Source organism: Conger conger, chromosome 2 (genome assembly GCF_963514075.1).
Source record: "Conger conger chromosome 2, fConCon1.1, whole genome shotgun sequence".
Taxonomy (NCBI): domain Eukaryota; kingdom Metazoa; phylum Chordata; class Actinopteri; order Anguilliformes; family Congridae; genus Conger; species Conger conger.
The window spans coordinates 8,667,345-8,690,668 of NC_083761.1; the positions used below are offsets into that span (position 1 = coordinate 8,667,345).

At 42.8% G+C, this 23,324-nt stretch overlaps 2 gene segments (V, D, J or C); both read right to left on the minus strand.

Annotated features, from left to right (window-relative positions):
- Positions 1–4,655: 4,655 nt before the first annotated feature.
- Positions 4,656–7,613, minus strand: LOC133114707 (Ig kappa-b4 chain C region-like). The segment is given in 3 exon segments: positions 4,656–5,170; positions 6,781–6,910; positions 7,602–7,613. Coding segments are annotated over 3 exon segments (459 nt in total).
- Positions 7,614–18,091: 10,478 nt separating this feature from the next.
- On the minus strand, positions 18,092–21,099 carry LOC133114714 (Ig kappa-b4 chain C region-like). The segment is given in 3 exon segments: positions 18,092–18,681; positions 20,427–20,556; positions 21,088–21,099. Coding segments are annotated over 3 exon segments (459 nt in total).
- Between the last annotated feature and the right edge of the window lie 2,225 nt (positions 21,100–23,324).

Genomic DNA, 23,324 nt, shown 5'->3' on the forward strand with positions numbered 1-23,324 from the left:
TCTGGGATTCCTGATCGTTTTAGTGGGAGTGGATCTGGGACTCAGTTTACACTGAAAATCACTGGAGTCCAGGCTGAAGATGCAGGAGATTATTACTGTCAGAGTTACCACAGTGGTTATGTGTTCACACAGTGATACAGAGCCGTACAAAAACCTCCCTCAGTCAGACTGCACAGAGACTGCACTGCTGCAGCTGGGACCTACTGCAGGTGCTGAGGGGGGAGGCACTGATCTGGAACACTGAGGGGCTCTGCTCTAAAACACGGACATTTAACTATTTTGTACAATAATAACTCTCATATTCTCAAACCTAACACAAGTTAGCTAAATGTTAATGTTGGCACATCCAATGCTTTCTCTTAAAATCCGTTATTATTTCATAAACAAAAATATGTCATTGAAAGGAACACACGCATGACAATGAATTGGTCAGAATCAATTCACTCCGTATTTTCTAAAACAAAAAAATAAGGAACGGGGACTCTTTCACCATTTTGGAAACACAAGGAAAAATATGCAGAGATTAAACAAAAGACTGAAATTGTGAATTATGGTCACTGTACCAGAGATGGGGTCTTAGACTCATAGCCCACACATGAACTATGTTCAATGGAATGTTTTTACATATTCAAGGTTTGACCAGGGCTAAATCATAATTTTTTTTTTTATATTTCTTTATCTTAGATGTAGGATTAAGGGAAAGCATTGTTCTTTGTTATAGCCAGGATTTAGGAGGCACTTTCATGGTTATTGAAGATTATGTTCAGTGAAATTTTGAATAAGTAATGCAGGATTGACCTGTCCCCAAAATCATCCAGAATTCAGTGTTGTTCGTCTGAAGAGGAACCACTATGGGTTCTGCTTCCAGAGCTCTCTCCCTCCATACACCACACAAGCTGCCATTACACTCTCCAACCACAGGAGAGAGACAGAACTACTGCTCTTCCTGATGTTAAAGCACGACAGTATAATCGGAGAGAGGAAACTACAGTCTGGTGTTAAACTCAGACCTGGCCAGTGCTGAGTGAGTGAACTGCAGTGTGGGAAAAGAAGGGGTTGCTAGGAGAATGTGCTGTATGGGAGAAGCAGCTTTTCAGTGCTCTCACCAAGAGATGGAGGACATTGCAGAAATGACCTTTGCTGATAAACATGATTGAACATCAAAAATTAGGACAACAGAAAAAAATCACCGTTGAAAATATGACGTGAAAATGTTTCAGTTCTACATTTAGTCCAGTATTCTCTGTTTTAACACAAGGCTCTCATTCTACTCATCTGAAAACTGCAGTGTCAAATATAAAGAAAGTATCTGTTCATGGTGACAAAAGGGAAATAAACACCATAATACTGTTAGTTCTTAGATCAAATTTCAGATGGATTTCATTTGGATCATTCTCAGGGCACTGACTTCCTGATCTCTCATAGAACTACTTCTATCAGAACACATTTCACCAGTAACATGGATATGAAAGTGTAAAATAGTTTCAGAAAAGCTACCATTAATACCCAATGCTGTTCACACATCAGAGCTCCTCTCACTGTGTGTGACAGGATTTGTATAGAGGAAGGGGCTTTGCATACCTGTCCTGCCTCACTGCTCCACACACTTTAAGACCCCCAGTACTGATCAGTGACTGTCCAGTCCTTTCACAGACACTGACACAGGCAGCATTATGATGATGTCAGTCTTTCTACTGCTGCTGATGCTGGGACTCTTTGCTCAGGGTGAGACAGACACTGTTGACCTTTTCTTTTTTTCTACAGAGCATTTTTACTACAGTGCCATTATTGTCTATTCAAATTAACCAGAATATTACATGGGGCATGACAATATTCATGTGCATTGACATGGATATCTTTGTTTTCTTTTCAGAATCAATGGCAGATATAGTTGTGACTCAGTCTCCATCAGCTCAGGCTGTTCAGCAGGGAGACACTGTCTCTATCAGCTGTAGAGTCAGTCAGAATGTTTACTTCCATGAAACCTATGGCCACTATCTGTCCTGGAACCTGCAGAAACCTGGTCAGGCCCCTAAATCTCTGATTTATCGCTCCACAAATCGCCAGACTGGGACTCCTGGTCGATTCAGTGGGAGTGGATCTGGGACTCAGTTTACACTGAAAATCACTGGAGTCCAGGCTGAAGATGCGGGAGATTATTACTGTCAGAGTGCACATGCCATCAGTGGTAGCTGGATGTTCACACAGTGATACAGAGCATTACAAAAACCTCCTTCAGTCAGACTGCTCAGAGACGGCACTGCTGCAGCTGGGACCTACTGCAGGTGCTGAGGGGGGAGGCACTGATCTGGGACAGCGATACTGCACGCAGGGCTGTAGGGGGCAACAATGAGTTACAGCCCTGAATACACACCTCTTTGTGCTGAAGAGGAGCTGCTCTGCGTTGGATATGGAGGTTTTTCCACATGTTAAAAGCATCAAATCCATAACTAGGAAAACATGCATGAAGAGCTGTTCTAAACAAAAAGAAAATATTTGTTTACACTTCTTTATGGGTTACGGTTAGACAAGAGGGAAATCGGAAGTGGAGGAGGAAATCAGGAGGGAGGACTAAGGTATAGTCTGGAAAGTTGTGTTTTTAGTCTGCGTCAAAATATGGGGAGGGATTCTACTGTCCTGACAGTGGTAGGCAAGTCATTCCACCACTGATGCACCAGAACGGAAAACAGGCATCAACATGCAGCTCAACCTTCTGATGCTCGTAGTGACGGAACCTTCAAGTGACCAAAGCTGGCAGATCGGAGTGGTCTTGCTGTGGTGTAGGGAGCAATTGAAGATTGGATAGAAAATGGGGCAGTCCCCTTAGCAGCCTGGAATGCCAACACTAGAGCCTAGAAGCAGATTTGTGCGGCAGTAGGAAGACAGTGGAGGCCAATGAGGAGCGGGGTGACATGAGCCAACCTGGGCTGACTGGTGGTCAGGCAGGCTGCAGAATTCTGGACCAGCTGGAGGGGCTTGATGGCACAAGCTGGGAGACCAGCCAGGAAGGAGTTGCAGTAATCCAGAAGGGAGATGATGAGCGCCTGGACTAGGAGCTGGGTGGCTTTCTCCATCAGGAGATGACGGATACGGCATATATATTGTAGAGGAAGAACCTGCAGGTTCTGGCAGTAGAGGACACACGTGGAGCGAGAGTGATGTGGGTCTCAAGAGTCACCCCAAGATTCTTGGCCGTATGGCAGGAGGAAACTGCAAAGTCCTCGACAATCAGTGAGAGGGCAATTGTCGGAGAGGATTTGGCAGGGATGTAGAGAAGCTTAGTCTTCCCAAGGTTAAGCTTCAGGTGGTGGGAAGTCATACACATAGAGATATCAGCCAAGCAGGCAGAGATCTGTATGGCGACCTAGGTATTTGGAGGGAAGGAAAGAAAGAGTTGAGTGTCATCAGCATAAGAATGGTAAGAAAAACCAAGCGATAACAGAACCAAGAGACATGGTGTAAAGAGACAAGAGGAGAGGACCAGGAACTGAGCCCTGTGGGACCTCCATGTCACCTGGTAGGAACGACCAGAGAGGTGCAGATCCTGTGACACCCATCCCAGACAGCGATGAGAGCAGAATCTCATGGATCTCAAAATATCAAAGGTAGTTTACAGGTCAAGGAAGAAACACAAACAGACAAACAGTCTCTTATTCAAATCATGAATATCAGTACAGCACCCAAACTGGGATATGTAACCAGGTTGAAGTGTTGAAGGCATTAGTGCAAATCTGTTCACTTCATTGATTTAGTTGTAATGAATGCCCTCGGTGCTGACATTGATGTATCAGAGGTAAGAGAATGAAAAAAACCCAACCTCCAGACATGAAATCTCTAATCTGAGACTGATGCTAAAGCAGGTGTGAGGTACAGCCCCCTCCCTTTCTCACCTCACTACAGAAATGAGACCTCCTCCTCCTCATGTTCAAACAGCTGTCTCAAGGCTGGGTATTTTGGGCTGAGAAACTGTGAGCAGTGGGAGTGAAACTCAGATTTGCATGTGCAGGGTGGGGCAGGCTGGTTCTGCTGTCCCTCAGTGGGACTGACTCAATCTCAGAATAGAGCAGCACTGTGGCCAGGTGTCTGGGCCGTCCCCAGGGGGTTAGTGTGAGCTGAGCACACATCCTGCTGTACAGAAGTGCTCTGAGCACGCTGCACACATCACTGCTCCTCTCAGCAGGCCTCCAGAGCTGGGGTATTTCTTATAGATCATGTGCTATTATCATTTTATTTGGACAAAGCAATCCATGTAATTATTATAGTATTTTCAAAGAAAAGAACACCCAGCATGCATTTCTGTGTGGTTTCTCCAGACACTTATGTCAGCAACACTACATATCTGGAAATTAATCTGAATGAATGAATGAATGAATTAATGGATGAATGATACAAAAATATATATTCTTTTACAATTTACTTCTATCATTTTCATCTCGTATTCATTTTTGAGTGTTTTGTAAAAGTATTTTCAGTGCCAAGAATATAATTATGATTTAATCAGAGAAAGGGAACCCCCAAAATCACAGGATCATCAGAAGCACAAACCTCCATTTTTATAATAACTGCCAGAGACACAGTAGTTCTTCAAATAATCTTTATTATGTCAATGAAATTGATCTAACAGCTATTCTCAAAACCACACAAACACAAATAAGAGCACACGTGTGCATATTTGTTTTAATGAACACAAGCAGAGCACATGAGAGATATTAGCACTGGAAGCTCAGGCTGGAGGAAGGATTCACACACAGGCTCAGCTCAGTGTGACAGCAGTAAGGAGCAGAGAGGCTGAGGGCAGAACAGGGTAAAAACAGTGTGATCAGAGTGTGTGAGCTGGGCCTCCACCCGGCCTACTAAGAACAGTGGGCTCTCCTCAGTGTCTGAGGGGGGGCAGACTGGGAGCCCTTTGTGGCCTCACAGGTCAGTGACCCCGCCTTCTTCCAGTCTCCCGCACTGAGAGTCAGCGAGCTGCTCCAGCTGTACAGGCCGTCATTCCCCAGGACCCCCACACTCCCGGCCACGCCCGAGCTCCAGCTGGCGTCGTCCACTTTCCAGCGCAGAGTCCAGTCTGAGGGGAAGCCCTTGTTGGCCAGACACACCAGTGTGGCCTTTCCCTGCTTCAGCTCCACACTGGAGGGGGGCAGGACTGTGAGGGTGGGAACTGTGTCACCTGGGAGACACAGAGAGACATGAGCTCAGAGAGTGGACACAGCTCCAACTTGTCTGATATTTCATTGCCATATCCGTACAATTTATACTTTATGCTAACAACATAATGCATTAATAGATAATAGCATTATGATCTGAAAAACTACAGAATAAGGTTTCTTTGGAGTCCTTCTCATTTACTAAATAAATACGCATTAAATACGACAACAATATTTAAAAAAATGTTTTCAAAGGATTAACCAATTCACCAAAAATATTCACTTTTCCCGTTTTTTTATGATTTAAACCAGAGGTGTAGAGTAGCTACGGAATGTTATGACATGAGCCTTGGACTACAGAACAGGGGTGTGTAATAGACGAGTTATTCATACAATAATGCGGTCAAATATTGTGATAATATGATGACAAAATTTTAATTTCTAATAACGAATTATATCAGCAAACCAACCATAAAATGTTTCAAGTGTATGATCCTATTTCATTTTAAAGTAGCCTATGTAAAATGAATAACTCTTTGACTTCGGTTTTTTAAGTTTTGCATTTAGTATCTAAAATAGTACGGTTATGACGATGGATAGGCTAAATCATGTATTGTATTCTATTTAATTTACTGTGCCACAAATAACATCTGGCTACACTTCAAAATTGAACCAATTAAATGAATTCCTGAAGTTTAAAAATGATTTTAAATAACTGCCGATCTTCTACTATTCGTGTTTTTTGTTCACTCACGGATCAGGAAGATTAACATTTTAATTTCCCCAATCTAACGTCGGAAAATTGCAGTAGCCTATATTTTAAAAATACAGCAAAAACATAGATATGGACAAAGCCTATCCGAAAGAGAGATTACTTACTTCCAATTGACAGTTTTATTCCGCCACCCAAAGTACAGAATCATTTACCAGCCGTACAAAAACCTCTCACTCAAGAGACACTGCCGTCCCTGCATTCCGACTTCACGACGCTTTTCAAACGAGTCAACTAATTGTTTGTAAACATTTCCTTTGAATTAATGCATCATACGCATATTCGATTCTACTGAGCGTTTCTGTGGGCAAGATAATTTAAAATCAATGGCTAATCTTAGAAGGACTCCGGGTTTTTAAGATTCACGATAATTATAAAAAATATTCACTCACGACATCGAACGTCGGAAAATGAGAAAATATTTAAAAAAGAAAGCAAAAACATCGATATGGATGTGTCTGAAAGAGAAATTACTTACGTCCAATTGACAGTTTTGTTCCGCCACCGAAAGTGCGCCACAGTGATACAGACTCATTCACCCGTCGTACAAAAACCTCTCACTCAAGACACACAGCCGTCCTGTGCCTTTTTCTTTCTGACTTCACGCAGATTTTGAGCACACCATTAACTATTTATGGAGGCTAGACATATCCTACACAAATATATCTTACTCTCTTGAGATTTTCAAATTTTCAAATTCTGTCTATTTTAACGACTGACTCGGTTGTAATAAGATATAAATATACAATGCTCCCAATTCGCAAAACATTTCGTTAAAATTAATGTAGCCTCAAACAACTGATCGTATGTCCACCTATTTTTGCGGGAAATCCTGAAAAGTCTTATTGTGTAGAAACTTACTGCCGATTTCCAGTTTGGTCCCGCCACCGAAAGTCCACCACAGTGGTTTAGTCTGATTAACTGGCTGTATGAAAACCTGCCAGTTGTACAGATGGTTGATCCGACCGACTGTGCAGTGTTCGTAAGTCCCCTGCTGGACAATTTTAAAACGACCGTTAAGATGAAATTCAGAAAGCTGATCAAGAAGTGGATACAGGGTTCTGCTCATTAATTAAACGTTTGTTTTTATCTTTGACCTCAAAGAAGATGAAATAATTATTTTATTTTTTCATCAAAGCGAATTTGTCAAGTGTTGAGTTTCCAAACTGCATATAAATGTGAGCCAATGCTGAGTGTTTAGCTGTTGTTTAAATTCCATGTTTTTTTGATCCAATGGAGAATCAAAAACTTGTTGCCCTAAATGTGTCCGTGTGAAACCTGACCCACAAGACATCACTTCCAATTAACCAATCAGCACATAGAATGCAATTCATATGCTGCAAATGTAAAATAAACAAATATGTATCAGCAAGAGAAAATAAACAAAACAAAAAAAACAGGGAATTTAAAGCTAAACAGTGTCTGATGAATTATTCAGAAAACTACCAACTCCTGAACATTACACATAGATAGCATTACACCCTGACCATTACACACAAGTTGGGATCTTTATACAGTGAGTGCAACAGAGAGGCAGCTAAGAAAAAGCAACATCAGAGATAAAATTAGGCCTTGTGGGTGTATTTGATGAACAGAAAAGTCAAGCAGTTAGGAAAAATGAAAAGGGTTTATGTTCCCCCATGTCTTCAGCTGCAGTGCAGGGGGTGCAGGTGAGAACAGACCAGCAGTTTCATGGGGTTCACAGAGGGCCACAGGCTTCCAGGCTTGGGTCAGCATCTGTGGGGAAGGTCACACACCCTCAGTGCAGCAGTCCCACATTGAGGGCCCCAGGTGTTGAGTAACTGGTGTAATCACAGAGCTTTGTCTGGGCTGCTCCCAGGTGTTGAGTAACTGGTGTAATCACAGAGCTCTGTCTGGGCTGCTCCCAGGTGTTGAGTAACTGGTGTAATCACAGAGCTCTGTCTGGGCTGCTCCCAGGTGTTGAGTAACTGGTGTAATCACAGAGGTCTCTCAGGGCTGCTCCACTCTGGCCTGTGTGTGCTGTCCATGGTGCTGCAGACATTAGGAATTGGGGGAGGTGACAGGAGAGAGAGAGAAAAGATCTGGGCGGGGCATCCAGTCTCTGCAGCACACTCAGTTAAAGCAGCAGTGAATAGTGCACGTGTCCCAGCCCTCTATAGACCCACTGCTGTTCACACATCAGAGCTCCTCTCACTGTGTGTGACAGGATTTGTATAGAGGAAGGGGCTTTGCATACCTGTCCTGCCTCACTGCTCCACACACTTTAAGACCCCCAGTACTGATCAGTGACTGTCCAGTCCTTTCACAGACACTGACACAGGCAGCATTATGATGATGTCAGTCTTTCTACTGCTGCTGATGTTGGGACTCTTTGTTCAGGGTGAGCAAGATTGAAACATTTTAACTTGTGATTTTGGTTAAATTTGACATTTTATTTTCTGAGTTTTCACAAAACAACTCTTTTCAGAACAATGCCATAATTGTTTGTTGAATTTTATAATATTACCAAATATTACCAAGTGTTTGATAATATTAATGAGCATTGACATCCATTTCTTTGTTTTCGTTTTCAGAATCAATGGCAGAGATAGTTGTGACTCAGTCTCCATCAGCTCAGGCTGTTCAGCAGGGAGACACTGTCTCTATCAGCTGTACAGTCAGTCAGAGTGTGCACGGTGGCAGCTACCTCCACTGGTACCTGCACAAACCTGGTCAGGCTCCAAAACTTCTGATATATCTCGCCACAAGTCGCCATTCTGGGATTCCTGATCGTTTCAGCGGGAGTGGATCTGGGACTCAGTTTACACTGAAAATCACTGGAGTCCAGGCTGAAGATGTAGGAGATTATTACTGTCAGAGTTTCCATGTCATCAACAGTCAATATGTATTCACACAGTGATACAGAGCCGTACAAAAACCTCCCTCAGTCAGACTGCACAGAGACTGCACTGCTGCAGCTGGGACCTACTGCAAGTGCTGAGTGGGGAGGCACTGATCTGTAACACTGAAGGGCTCTGCTCTAAAACGATGAGCTAATAGGGATTATTATTAAATCTTTCTTGGCCTCCAATCAAAACATGCGGCATGGCATATCAATTCCAGTACACCCAAACCATTGATTGGGAATTTAATTGGGAAGAATTTATATTTTCTTTGCTTCATAATTACTCCCTTTGGCAAAATATGTCAGTTGTTCTGAAGCACAAGACACCAATTTCAAAATAAATTTATTGTAAAGGAGTTGAACACAAGATGGCACAGAACCCAGCAGCAATGCACAGCAAGCAGAACTGTGTCCAGAACAGTGAGTCACTCTGTCCAGAACACTCCCAGCACACATTGCACAGGCTGCTGTTACACACCCTGACCAGTCAGAGCATCACTGCTGCTTCTGATCTGATACTCCAGCACCATCATAAAAGAGCTGAAACTACAGTCTGATATGCAGTCCTGTCCAATCCTGTGAGCAGCTGTGTGAAAGGGCCTCGTATAACTGTGTGCATCGTCACCACAGCAGGGAGGGCTTCATTTGGCCCAGTTGTCCCTTTCTCAGTGAGGAAAAGTCAATCCTCTGGTCGGTTGTGTGCCAGCGGTCTGCCTGAGCCAACTGCACAATGTGAGCTCACAGACACAGTGTCTGTGCTGCTCAGCTGCTCCAGAGCTGAATGAACATCAGTGGCTGCTGGCTTCTCTGTGCGTCCAGCATTGATGGAGGAAAGACAGATCAGGGAGGAATTACACATCAATCCTGGTGTAAACATGTAGTAAGGGTTTCTGTGGTCAGCTCTGTTTCCCCCAAGCGGCTTTATTTTCACTTTTTGAAATACAACTGTATTAAATACAGAGAAAGATGGCTTCAGAGTGAAAAAAAAAGAAAAGAATTACAAGGAAACAGTATTTCACTTCTCATTAAATGTATATGGATTTTACTGTAACTGAATAATTCCATGTGCCTGACTGAGGTCCTTCACTTTCTGAACTCCCATATAAGACTGCCATGAGTACACAAAACATGTACATTTACTCAACTCATGTTTTACACAATCTTACCACTTCAGCCAATCTTGACCATGTACACATATTCCTTTATAGTTCACTTTCAGAAACCATTATTTTGACATTTGAATGTTTGTTTAAAAACAGCAGTGAATAATGCACGTGTCCCAGCCCTCTACAGACCCACTGCTGTTCACACATCAGAGCTCCTCTCACTGTGTGTGACAGGATTTGTATAGAGGAAGGGACTTTGCATACCTGTCCTGCCTCACTGTTCCACACACTTTAAGATCCCCAGTACTGATCAGTGGCTGTCCAGTCCTTTCACAGACACTGACACAGGCAGCATTATGATGATGTCAGTCTTTCTACTACTGCTGATGCTGGGACTCGTTGTTCAGGGTGAGCAAGATTTTAAAATTTTAACTTTGGAATTTGGTTACATCTTACATTTTATTTGTTTGCTTTTTACAATACAATTTTTTTCACAACAGTGTCATTATTGTATATTCAAATATGCCTGAAAATTACAGAGGGCTTTACATTATTATAATGCATTGACCTACATTTCCATGTTTTCATTTTCAGAATCAATGGCAGATATAGTTGTGACTCAGTCTCCATCAGCTCAGGCTGTTCAGCAGGGAGACACTGTCTCTATCAGTTGTAAAGCCAGTCAGAGTGTTTACTCCGACTCAAGCTATGGCCACCGTCTCCACTGGTACCTGCAGAAACCTGGTCAGGCTCCTAAACTTCTGATATATCTCGCCACAACTCGGCAGTCTGGGATTCCTGATCGTTTCAGTGGGAGTGGATCTGGGACTCAGTTTACACTGAAAATCACTGGAGTCCAGGCTGAAGATGCAGGAGATTATTACTGTCAGAGTTTACATAACATCGGTAGTAGCTAGCCGTTCACACAGTGATACAGAGCCGTACAAAAACCTCCCTCAGTCAGACTGTACAGAGACTGCACTGCTGCAGCTGGGAACTACTGCAGGTGCTGACGGGGGAGGCACTGATCTGTAACACTGAGAGCTACAGGGGGATTATTACTAAATCTGTCTGGTTCTCGACTAAAAACATGCAGCTCTACATTCCAATTTCAGTTCATCCAAACCATTGATTAGGAAAGTAATTCGGAATAATTAATATCTTTGCTTCATAATCACTCCCAAGGTAAAAGATGCAAATTATTCTGAACCAGTGCTCTGACATAAGATACTAATTTGTAGATGAATCAATTGTAAAGGAGTTGAACACAAGATGGCACAGAACCCAGCAGCAGTGGACAGCACATAGTCCAGAACAGTGAGTCACTCTGTCCAGAACACTCCCAGCACACATTACACAGGCTGCTGTTACACACCCTGACCAGTCAGAGCATCACTGCTGCTTCTGATCTGATACTCCAGCACCATCATAAAAGAGCTGAAACTACCGTCTGATATGCAGTCCTGTCCAATCCTGTGAGCAGCTGTGTGAAAGGGCCTCGTATAACTGTGTGCATCGTCACCACAGGAGGGAGGGCTTCACTTGGCCCAGTTGTCCCTTTCTCAGTGAGGAAAAGTCAATCCTCTGGTCGGTTGTGTGCCAACGGTCTGCCTGAGCCAACTGCACAATGTGAGCTCACAGACACAGTGTCTGTGCTGCTCAGCTGCTCCAGAGCTGAATGAACACCAGTGGCTGCTGGCTTCTCTGTGCGTCCAGCATTGATGGAGGAAAGACAGATCAGGGACGAATTACAGATCAATCCTGGTGTAAACATGTAATAAGGGTTTCTGTGGTCAGCTCTGTTTCCCCCATGCTGCTTAATTTTCAGTCATTGAAATACAACTGTATTAAATACAGAGAAAGATGGCTACAGAGTGAAAAAAAAGAAAAGAAATACAAGGAAACCGTATTTCACTTCTCATTAAATGTATATGGATTTTACTGTAACTGAATAATTCCATGTGCCTGACTGAGGTCCTTCACTTTCTGAACTCCCAGATAAAACTGCCATGAGTACACAAAACATGTGCATTTACTCAACTCATGTTTTACACAATCTTGCACACATATTCCATTACAGTTCACTTTCAGAAACCATTATTTTGACATTTGAATGTTTGTTTAAAAACAGCAGTGAATAATGCACGTGTCCCAGCCCTCTATAGATCCCCTGCTGTTCACACATCAGAGCTCCTCTAACTGTGTGTGACAGGATTTGTATAGAGGAAGGGGCTTTGCATACCTGTCCTGCCTCACTGCTCCACACACTTTAAGATCCCCAGTACTGATCAGTGGCTGTCCAGTCCTTTCACAGACACTGACACAGGCAGCATTATGATGATGTCAGTCTTTCTCCTGCTGCTGATGCTGGGACTCTTTGCTCAGGGTAAGCAAGATTAAAACATTTTAACTTGGGATTTGGGTTATATTTTAGATTTTATTTACGAATCACAATACAACTGTTTTCACAACAGTGCCATTGTCTATTCAAATATACCAGAATATGACACAGCGTTTAGAAATTAATTAATGTCCAATGTTCTACATTTCTTTGTTTTATTTTTCAGAATCAATGGCAGAAATTGTTGTGACTCAGTCTCCATCAGCTCAGGCTGTTCAGCAGGGAGACACTGTCTCTATCAGCTGTACAGTCAGTCAGAGTGTGCACGGTGGCAACTGGCTAAGCTGGTATCTGCAGAAACCTGGTCAGGCTCCTAAACTTCTGATATATCTCGCCACAACTCGGCAGTCTGGGATTCCTGATCGTTTCAGTGGGAGTGGATCTGGAACTCAGTTTACACTGAAAATCACTGGAGTCCAGGCTGAAGATGCAGGAGATTATTACTGTCAGAGTTTCCATGTCATCAACAGTCAATATGTGTTCACACAGTGATACAGAGCCGTACAAAAACCTCCCTCAGTCAGACTGCACAGAGACTGCACTGCTGCAGCTGGGAGGCACTGATCTGTAACACTGAGGGGCTCTGCTCTAGAACCCTGAACTACTTTGTGCAATAATAACTCTCATATTCTCAAATGTATTACACTTTCTCTAAATGTTCATGTTAGCACATCCAAACCTTCTTCTTAAAATCCATTTTTATTTCATTAGCAAAAACATTTCATTGACGAACACGGTCAGAATCAGTTCTCTTCATCTTTTCTAAAACCAAAAAATAGAACAGGGACTCTTTCACCACTTTGTAACCAAAAGGAAAAATCAAGATGCACTGATTGAAGAAATTACTGAAATTGTAAATTAGTCACCGTACCAGAGATGGGGTCTTAGACTAAAAATACACGTGAAATATCTTGAATGTAATGTGTTTCTACATATCAGAGGTTTGACCAGGGTTAAATCATAATTTTGTTAGTTTATTTCATGTCAATCAACATTACATGAATATTGATGGGGAGATCCATAAGCATTCTGGGATAATCCATTCCCTGTAATCGCACAGCATGATTGGAAATTATTGCAAATAATCAATGAGATAAAATCTCTTTGAGACATGAGAGAGATCATTCAGAATGGTCGTCAGAGCTGAGATTTGGGGTGGTGGGGGGTAGGGGCAGGTTGGTGAGGTTACTGGTTGCAGAGAAATGTCTCAGTTCAGCAGTGAATCATAGACTTGTTTATCAGCGTAAGTGCAGCTGAGGCCAGATCTGATCTCCACTGATAAAGAGCACAGGGAGGGAGGAATGCTCTCCCACCCCCAGCAGTGTTCCTCCTGCTCTTTCCCAAACTCCACATTCAGCTCCATGAGTGATAATGTGACGGACTGTTTAGAGGACCCAGACACAGACCAGGGAGTACACAGAAAACATTGCATTTAATCAGTCCAAAGTCAAAGTCAGGTATTCCAGTAACAGACAATGCCAGAATAGAGATGCAAAAGAATAAACCAGTGGATAAAAGCAGAAAAAATGTCAAAAACAAAATAATCAGATATGCAGACAAAACAGAAAGGATAAGGCAAACTCGAAATCAAAGGCTGAAAGGTGCCGTTCCAGAATTTCAAATAAACCGCCTTACACACAATCAGTGACTGAATATTGACCAACGTTCTGACAAGGAATAATGCAGAGACGGGGGTTTAAATACATGAGGGAAATTGACAAACTAGGCGAGGCACAGGACTGAGGTGGGCTAAATAAATGGACAACAGGTGGAGAACATAATATGGTCATGATATAATAACAAGGGGGAAACTAAAATGCGGACTGGATGCACATAGATTAAGACGTAATACAGACGGCTCCGGATTAGGGAGTATACATTTGCATAGGGTTAGGAGACATAGTGATAGTGAGAGACAGGTGTGAACACTTCACTGAAACTTAGCAAGTAATCAATGATAGAACAGAGAGGCGGAGTTACAGAGTAGACTCGAAACAGGAGATAATTGTTAGTGAGTTAGTTACGTGTCTAAATCTAAATACCCAAAAATAAGTGACTGGTAGTTTATTAGTGAGACAGACAGTAAGTGTATTAATATGATTAGACTGTACAATAAATCAGTAGTTGTTAGTAAGAATAGTGCTTTACAACATTAAATAGCGAAAGAAGCATGCAAGCAAGTAAGGAATGCGAGGCTGGAAGAAATGATGGAAATCTGGAAACTACCGAAACCACCCGAGTAGTGCAGCACGCAGCCAGGGGAGTGACAATGGCACAAAAACACCCTGACACAGACATAACAGGGGATGATGAAATGTAATAAACAGTAATGGATGGGAAACAGAAAACCAGATATAATAATGAAAAATAATAAATTACAGGAATAACAATAATAAACTAAAAGACTCAGAAACGTAACAGGTATCACTGACTATATTATTTCTAATACTGAAACCTCCATCAGAAAAACAGAATCATTTAGTTGGCATGCGTTTAGACACATATCTTTTCTGCAATGTCTGTCATTCAATTTCAGAAGACTCGGAGATTACAGAAAATTAAGTTTTTACCTGGTTAAAAATAGCAGTGAATAGTGCACGTGTCTCAGCCCTCTATAGGCCCACTGCTGTTCACACATCAGAGCTCCTCTCACTGTGTGTGACAGGATTTGTATAGAGGAAGGGGCTTTGCATACCTGTCCTGCCTCACTGCTCCACACACTTTAAGACCCCCAGTACTGATCAGTGACTGTCCAGTCCTTTCACAGACACTGACACAGGCAGCATTATGATGATGTCAGTCTTTCTACTGCTGCTGATGCTGGGACTCCTTGCTCAGGGTGAGAAATTATTTTTCATTTTAACTCAAGATTTTGGTCGTACTTTCATCTTTGCTGTTTTTTAACAACATGTGTGTTTTCAAAACCGTGTCATTATGGTCGAATGTTTTGTTTGACAATACTAATGTGCACTGACATCCATTTCCATGCTTTCATTTTCAGAATCAATGGCTCAAGTAGTCCTGACTCAGTCTCCATCAGCTCAGGCTGTTCAGCAGGGAGACACTGTCTCTATCAGCTGTACACTCAGTCAGAGTGTTTACAGCAGCTACCTCAACTGGTACCTGCAGAAACCTGGTCAGGCTCTTAAACTTCTGATACATGATATCTCGACTCGCCAGTCTGGGATTCCTGATCGTTTCAGCGGTAGTGGATCTGGGACTCAGTTTACACTGAAAATCACTGGAGTCCAGGCTGAAGATGCAGGAGATTATTACTGTCAGAGTTTACACTACCTCAACAGTAAATATGTATTCACACAGTGATACAGAGCCGTACAAAAACCTCCCTCAGTCAGACTGCACAGAGACTGCACAGAGACTGCAGCTGGGACCTACTGCAGGTGCTGAGGGGGGAGGCACTGATCTGGGACAGCGATACTGCACGCAGGGCTGTAGGGGGCGACAATGAGCTACAGCCTTTAATACACACCTCTCTCTGCTGAAGAGGAGCTGCTCTGTCTCATACAATCCCCACCACAGAGCTGCTGCTGAACTACACACACTTCTGTAGCACAATATTATAAGATCACAAAATGTACCAAACACACTTCTGTAACAAAACATCACAGTATTTCAGTAAAGGATTTTTATTTCCAGAACATAACATTTAAGTTCAGTGAAAAATGTGGCATTGTGCACCTTAAATTTACTAAAAGGGACTATTTACACATTTTACATTACATTTACATTTTTGTCATTTGGCAGACGCTTTTAATCCAAAGCAATTTACAAGTGAATAGGTTTCCACAGGTTAAAAGCATCAAATCCATAACTAGCAAAACATGCATGAAGAGCTGTTCTAAACAAAAATAAAACATTTGTATTTTTAAAAAAAATTTTGGGTTACGGTTAGATAAGAGGAATAGTAGGCAAGTCCAGAATGGAAAACATGCGTCAACATGCAGCTCGACCATCTGATGCTCGTAGTGACGGAACCTTCAAGTGACCAAAGCTGGCAGATCGGAGTGGTCTTGCTGTGGTGTAGGGAGCAATTAAAGATTGGATTGAAAATGGGGCAGTCCCCTTAGCAGCCTGGAATGCCAACACTAGCGCCTTGAAGCGGATGTGTGCGGCAATAGGAAGACAGTGGAGGCCAATGAGGAGCGGGGTGACATGAGCCAACCTGGGCTGACTGGTGGTCAGGCGGGCTGCAGCATTCTGGACCAGCTGGAGGGGCTTGATGGCACAAGCTGGGAGACCAGCCAGGAGGGAGTTGCAGTAATCCAGAAGGGAGATGATGAGCGCCTGGACTAGAAGCTGGGTGGCTTTCTCCATCAGGAGATGCTGGATACGGCGTATATTGTAGAGGAAAAACCTGCAGGTTCTGGCAGTGGAGGATCCACATGGAGTCAGGGTGATGTGGGTCTCAAGAGTCACCCCAAGATTCTTGGCCGTATGGCAGGAGGAAACTGCAAAGTCCTCCACAATCAGTGAGAGGGCAATTGTCAGAGAGGATTTGGCAGGGATGGAGAGAAGCTTAGTCTTGCCAAGGTTTAGCTTCCGGTGGTGGGAAGTCATACACATAGAGATATCAGCCAAGCAGGCAGAGATCTGTATGGTGACCTAGGTATTTGGAGGGAAGGAAAGAAAGAGTTGAGTGTCATCAGCATAAGAATGGTAAGAAAAGCCAAGAGATAAAAGAACCAAGAGACATGGTGTAAAGAGACAAGAGGAGAGGACCAGGAACTGAGCCCTGTGCGACCTCCAAGTCACCTGGTAGGAACGACCAGAGAGGTAGGCAAAAAACCATGCAAGTGCAGATCCTGTGACACCCATCCCAGTCAGCGATGAGAGCAGAATCTCATGGATCTCAAAATATCAAAGGTGGCTTACAGGTCAAGGAAGAAACACAAACAGATGTATCTTTTTCAAATCATGAATATCAGTACAGCACCCAAACTGGGATATGTCACCAGGTTGAAGTGTTGACAGCATTAGTGCAAATCTGTTCACTTCATTGATTTAATTGTAATGAATGCCCTCGGTGCTGACATTGATGTATCAGAGGTAAGAGAATGAACAAAACCCAACCTCCAGACATGAAATCTCTAATCTGAAACTGATGCTAAAGCATGTGTGAAGTACAGCCCCCTCCCTTTCTCACCTCACTACAGAAATGAGCCCTCCTCCTCCTCATGTTCAAACAGCTGTCTCAGGGCTGTGTATTTTGGGCTGAGAAACTGTGAGCAGTGGGAGTGAAACTCAGATTTGCATGTGCAGGGCGGGGCAGGCTGGTTCTGCTGTCCCTCAGTGGGACTGACTCAATCTCAGAATAGAGCAGCACTGTGGCCAGGTGTCTGGGCCGTCCCCAGGGGGTTAGTGTGAGCTGAGCACACATCCTGCTGTACAGAAGTGCTCTGAGCACGCTGCACACATCACTGCTCCTCTCAGCAGGCCTCCAGAGCTGGGGTATTTCTTATAGATCATGTGCTATTATCATTTTATTTGGACAAAGCAATCCATGTAATTATTACAGTATTTTCAAAGAAAAGAACACCCAGCATGCATTTCTGTGTGGTTTCTCCAGACACTAATGTCAGCAACACAACATATCTGGGAATAAATCTGAATTTAAAAAAAAGATAAAGCTATCTATAATTATCATCTCATATTCATTTTTGAGTGTTTTGTAAAAGTATTTTCAGTGCCACGAAAATAATTATGATTTAATCAGAGAAAGGGAACCCCCAAAACCACAGGATCATCAAAAGCACATAATAACTGCCAGAGACACAGTAGTTCTTCAAAGAATCTTTATTATGTCAATGAAATTGATCTAACAGCTATTCTCAAAACCACACAAACACAAATAAGAGCACACGTGTGCATATTTGTTTTAATGAACACAAGCAGAGCACATGAGAGATATTAGCACTGGAAGCTCAGGCTGGAGGAAGGATTCACACACAGGCTCAGCTCAGTGTGACAGCAGTAAGGAGCAGAGAGGCTGAGGGCAGAACAGGGTAAAAACAGTGTGATCAGAGTGTGTGAGCTGGGCCTCCACCCGGCCTACTAAGAACAGTGGGCTCTCCTCAGTGTCTGAGGGGGGGCAGACTGGGAGCCCTTTGTGGCCTCACAGGTCAGTGACCCCGCCTTCATCCAGTCTCCCGCACTGAGAGTCAGCGAGCTGCTCCAGCTGTACAGGCCGTCATTCCCCAGGACCCCCACACTCCCGGCCACGCCCGAGCTCCAGCTGGCGTCGTCCACTTTCCAGCGCAGAGTCCAGTCTGAGGGGAAGCCCTTGTTGGCCAGACACACCAGTGTGGCCTTTCCCTGTTCCAGCTCCACACTGGAGGGGGGCAGGACTGTGAGGGTGGGAACTGTGTCACCTGGGAGACACAGAGAGACATGAGCTCAGAGAGTGGACACAGCTCCAACTGTCTGATATTTCATTGCCATAGCCGTATAATTTATACTTTATGCTTACAACATAATGTATGAATAGAAAATAGTATTATGCTCTGAAAAACTACAGAATAAGGTTTCTTTGGAGTCCTTCTCATTTACTAAATAAAGACGCATTAAATACGACAACAATTTCAAAAAAAATGTTTTCAAAGGATTAACCAATTAACCAAAAATATTCACATTTCTCGTATTTTTATGACTCAAACCACAGGTGTAGAGTAGCTACGGAATGTTATGACATGAGCCAGGGACTACATAACCGGATTGTGTAATAGACGAGTTATTCATATAATAATGCGGTCACATATGATGATAATATGATTACAAAATTATCGACAATGTCTAATGAAAAAAATACGTCTAATAACGAATTATATCAGCAAACCAACCATAACTTGTATCAAGTGTATGATCCTATTTCATTTTAAAGTAGCCGATGTAAAATGAATAACTCTTGACTTCGGCATTTTAAGTTTTAGTAATGCGCATTCAGTATCTAAAATAGTACGGTTATGACGATGGATAGGCTAAATCATGACATGTATTGTATTCTATTTAATTTAATGCGCCACAAATAACCTCTGGCTACACTTCAAAATGCTCCAGAGCCGCTTTGAGCCCACCGAGTGAACCAATGAAATGAATCCCTTAAGTTCATTCAGGACTGTATTCTAAATATCAACGCGACAGTTTGAATTTCGTGGACGAGATTGAAAATGATTTGAAATAATTGCCGATCTTCTACTATTCCTGTTTTTTGTTCACTCACGCATCAGGAAGATTAACATTTTAATTTCCCACATGTAACCTCGGAAAATGACAGAAGCGTATTTTTAAAAAATACAGCAAAAAATTGATATGGACAAAGTCTATCCGAAAGAGAGATTACTTACTTCCAATCGACAGTTTTATTCCGCCACCCAAAGTGCACTAATTCAACAGCCGCACAAAAACCTCTCACTCAAGAGACACTGCCGTCCTAGGCCCTTTCCATGCATTCTGACTTCACGACTCTTTTCAAACGAGTCAACTAATTGTTTGTAAAACATTTCCTTTGAATTTATGGATCATACGCAAATGTATTCGATTCTACCGAGTGTTACTGTAGGCAAGATTAAAAATCATTTGAAATCAATGGCTAATATTAAAAGGATTCTGGCTTTTTAAGATTCAAGAGAATTATACAAATTTTGATTTACGACATCGAACGTCGGAAAATGAGAAAATATTAAAAAAGAAAGCAAAAACATCGATATGGATGTGTCTGAAAGAGAAATTACTTACGTCCAATTGACAGTTTTGTTCCGCCACCGAAAGTGAGCCACAGTGATACAGACTCATTCACCAGCCGTACAAAAACCTCTCACTCAAGAGACAGTCTGTGCCTATTTCATTCTGACTTCCCATTTATAATGTGTAACAGCACACCCTTAACTTTTTATGTAGGCATATCCTACACAAATGTATCGCACTCTCTTGAGCTTTTTAAAAAAAATTAATGTTGTTTTTCTGTCTATTTTAACGACTGACTCGGTTGTAATAAGATATAAATATACGATGCTAGCAATTCGCAAAACCTTTCAGCAAAATTAATGTATAACAACTGATCGAATCTCCAACTATTTCTGCGGAAAATCTTGAAAAGTCTTATTGTGTAGAAACTTACTGCCGATTTCCAGTTTGCTCCCGCCACCGAAAGTCCACCACAGTGGTTGAGTCTGATTAACTGGCTGTACAAAAACCTGCCAGTTGTACAGATGGTTGATCCGACCGACTGTGCAGTGTTCGTAAGTCCCCTGCTGGACAATTGTGAAACGACCGTTAATATGATATTCAGAAAGCTGATCAAGAAGTGGATACAGGGTTCTTCATTCAACAATTGTTTTTATCTTTGACCACAAAGAATATGAAGTAATTATTTTATTTCTTCATCAAAATGAATTTGGCAAGTGTTGAGTTGCCAAACTTCTTGTACAGAACACATTCAGATTTGCATATAAATGTGAGCCAAAGTTCAGTGAAACAGCGTCTGATGAATTATTCAGAACACTACCAACTCATAAACATATATATCTTAGTGGCGCTGAAACAGTAAAGCATAGATAGCATTCCACCCTGTGATGAACAGGAATAAAACAAATGTTGAAATCTTTATACAGTGCAGAGAGCAACAGAGAGGCAGACAAGGAAAAGCAACATCAGAGATAAAATGAGGCCTTGTGGGTGTATTTGAGGAACAGAAAAGTCAAGCAGTGAGGAATAATAAAAAGGGTTTATGTTTCCCCATGTCTTCAGCTGCAGTGCAGGGGGTGCAGGTGAGAACAGACCAGCAGTTTCATGGGGTTCACAGAGGGCCACAGGCTTCCAGGCTTGGGTCAGCATCTGTGGGGAAGGTCACACACCCTCAGTGCAGCAGTCCCACATTGAGGGCCCCAGGCTGTGGGCAGTGGCCCTTTTATCTGGCAGTGGGGAGCCTCTAGGTGCTGCTGAAGTCACTCCAGGTGTTGAGTAACTGGTGTAATCACAGAGCTCTGTCTGGGCTGCTCCACACTGGCCTGTGTGTGCTGTCCATGGTGCTGCAGACATTGGGAATTGGGAGAGGTGACAGGAGAGAGAGAGAAAAGATCTGGGCGGGGCATCCAGTCTCTGCAGCACACTCAGATAAAGCAGCAGTGAATAGTGCACGTGTCCCAGCCCTCTATAGACCCCCTGCTGTTCACACATCAGAGCTCCTCTCACTGTGTGTGACAGGATTTGTATAGAGGAAGGGGCTTTGCATACCTGTCCTGCCTCACTGCTCCACACACTTTAAGACCCCCAGTACTGATCAGTGACTGTCCAGTCCTTTCACAGACACTGACACAGGCAGCATTATGATGATGTCGGTCTTTCTACTGCTGCTGGGACTCTTTGTTCAGGGTGAGCAAGATTGAAACATTTTAACTTGTGATTTTGGTTAAATTTGACATTTTATTTTCTGAGTTTTCACAAAACAACTCTTTTCAGAACAATGCCATAATTTTTTGTTGAATTTTATAATATTACCAAATATTACCAAGTGTTTGATAATATTAATGAGCATTGACATCCATAACTTTGTTTTTATTTTCAGAATCAATGGCAGAGATAGTTGTGACTCAGTCTCCATCAGCTCAGGCTGTTCAGCAGGGAGACACTGTCTCTATCAGCTGTACAGTCAGTTCGAGTGTTTACGGTGGCAGCTACCTCCACTGGTACCTGCAGAAACCTGGTCAGGCTCCTAAACTTCTGATATATATTGCCACAACTCGCCAGTCTGGGATTCCTGATCGTTTCAGTGGGAGTGGATCTGGGACTCAGTTTACACTGAAAATCACTGGAGTCCAGGCTGAAGACGCAGGAGATTATTACTGTCAGAGTGTACATAACATCGGTAGTAGCTGGCAGTTCACACAGTGATACAGAGCCGTACAAAAACCTCCCTCAGTCAGACTGCACAGAGACTGCACTGCTGCAGCTGGGACCTACTGCAGGTGCTGAGGGGGGAGGCACTGATCTGTAACACTGAAGGGCTCTGCTCTGAAACAATGAGCTAATAGGGATTATTATTAAATCTTTCTTGGCCTCCAATCAAAACATGCGGCACGGCATATCAATTTCAGTACATCCAAACCATTGATTGGGAATTTAATTGGGAAGAATTTATATTTTCTTTGCTTCATAATTACTCCCATTGTCAAAATATGTCAGTTGTTCTGAAGCACAAGACACCAATTTCAAAATAAATTTATTGTAAAGGAGTTGAACACAAGATGGCACAGAACCCAGCAGCAATGCACAGCAAGCAGAACTGTGTCCAGAACAGTGAGTCACTCTGTCCAGAACACTCCCAGCACACATTACACAGGCTGCTGTTACACACCCTGACCAGTCAGAGCATCACTGCTGCTTCTGATCTGATACTCCAGCACCATCATAAAAGAGCTGAAACTACAGTCTGATATGCAGTCCTGTCCAATCCTGTGAGCAGCTGTGTGAAAGGGCCTCGTATAACTGTGTGCATCGTCACCACAAGAGGGAGGGCTTCATTTGGCCCAGTTGTCCTTTTCTCAGTGAGGAAAAGTCAATCCTCTGGTTGGTTGTGTGCCAGCGGTCTGCCTGAGCCAACTGCACAATGTGAGCTCACAGACACAGTGTCTGTGCTGCTCAGCTGCTCCAGAGCTGAATGAACATCAGTGGCTGCTGGCTTCTCTGTGCGTCCAGCATTGATGGAGGAAAGACAGATCAAGGAAGAATTACACATCAATCCTGGTGTAAACATGTAAGAAGGGTTTCTGTGGTCAGCTCTGTTTCCCCCAAGCGGCTTTATTTTCACTTTTTGAAATACAACTGTATTAAATACAGAGAAAGATGGCTTCAGAGTGAAAAAAAAGAAAAGAATTACAAGGAAACAGTATTTCACTTCTCATTAAATGTATATGGATTTTACTGTAACTGAATAATTCCATGTGCCTGACTGAGGTCCTTCACTTTCTGAACTCCCATATAAAACTGCCATGAGAACACAAAACATATACATTTACTC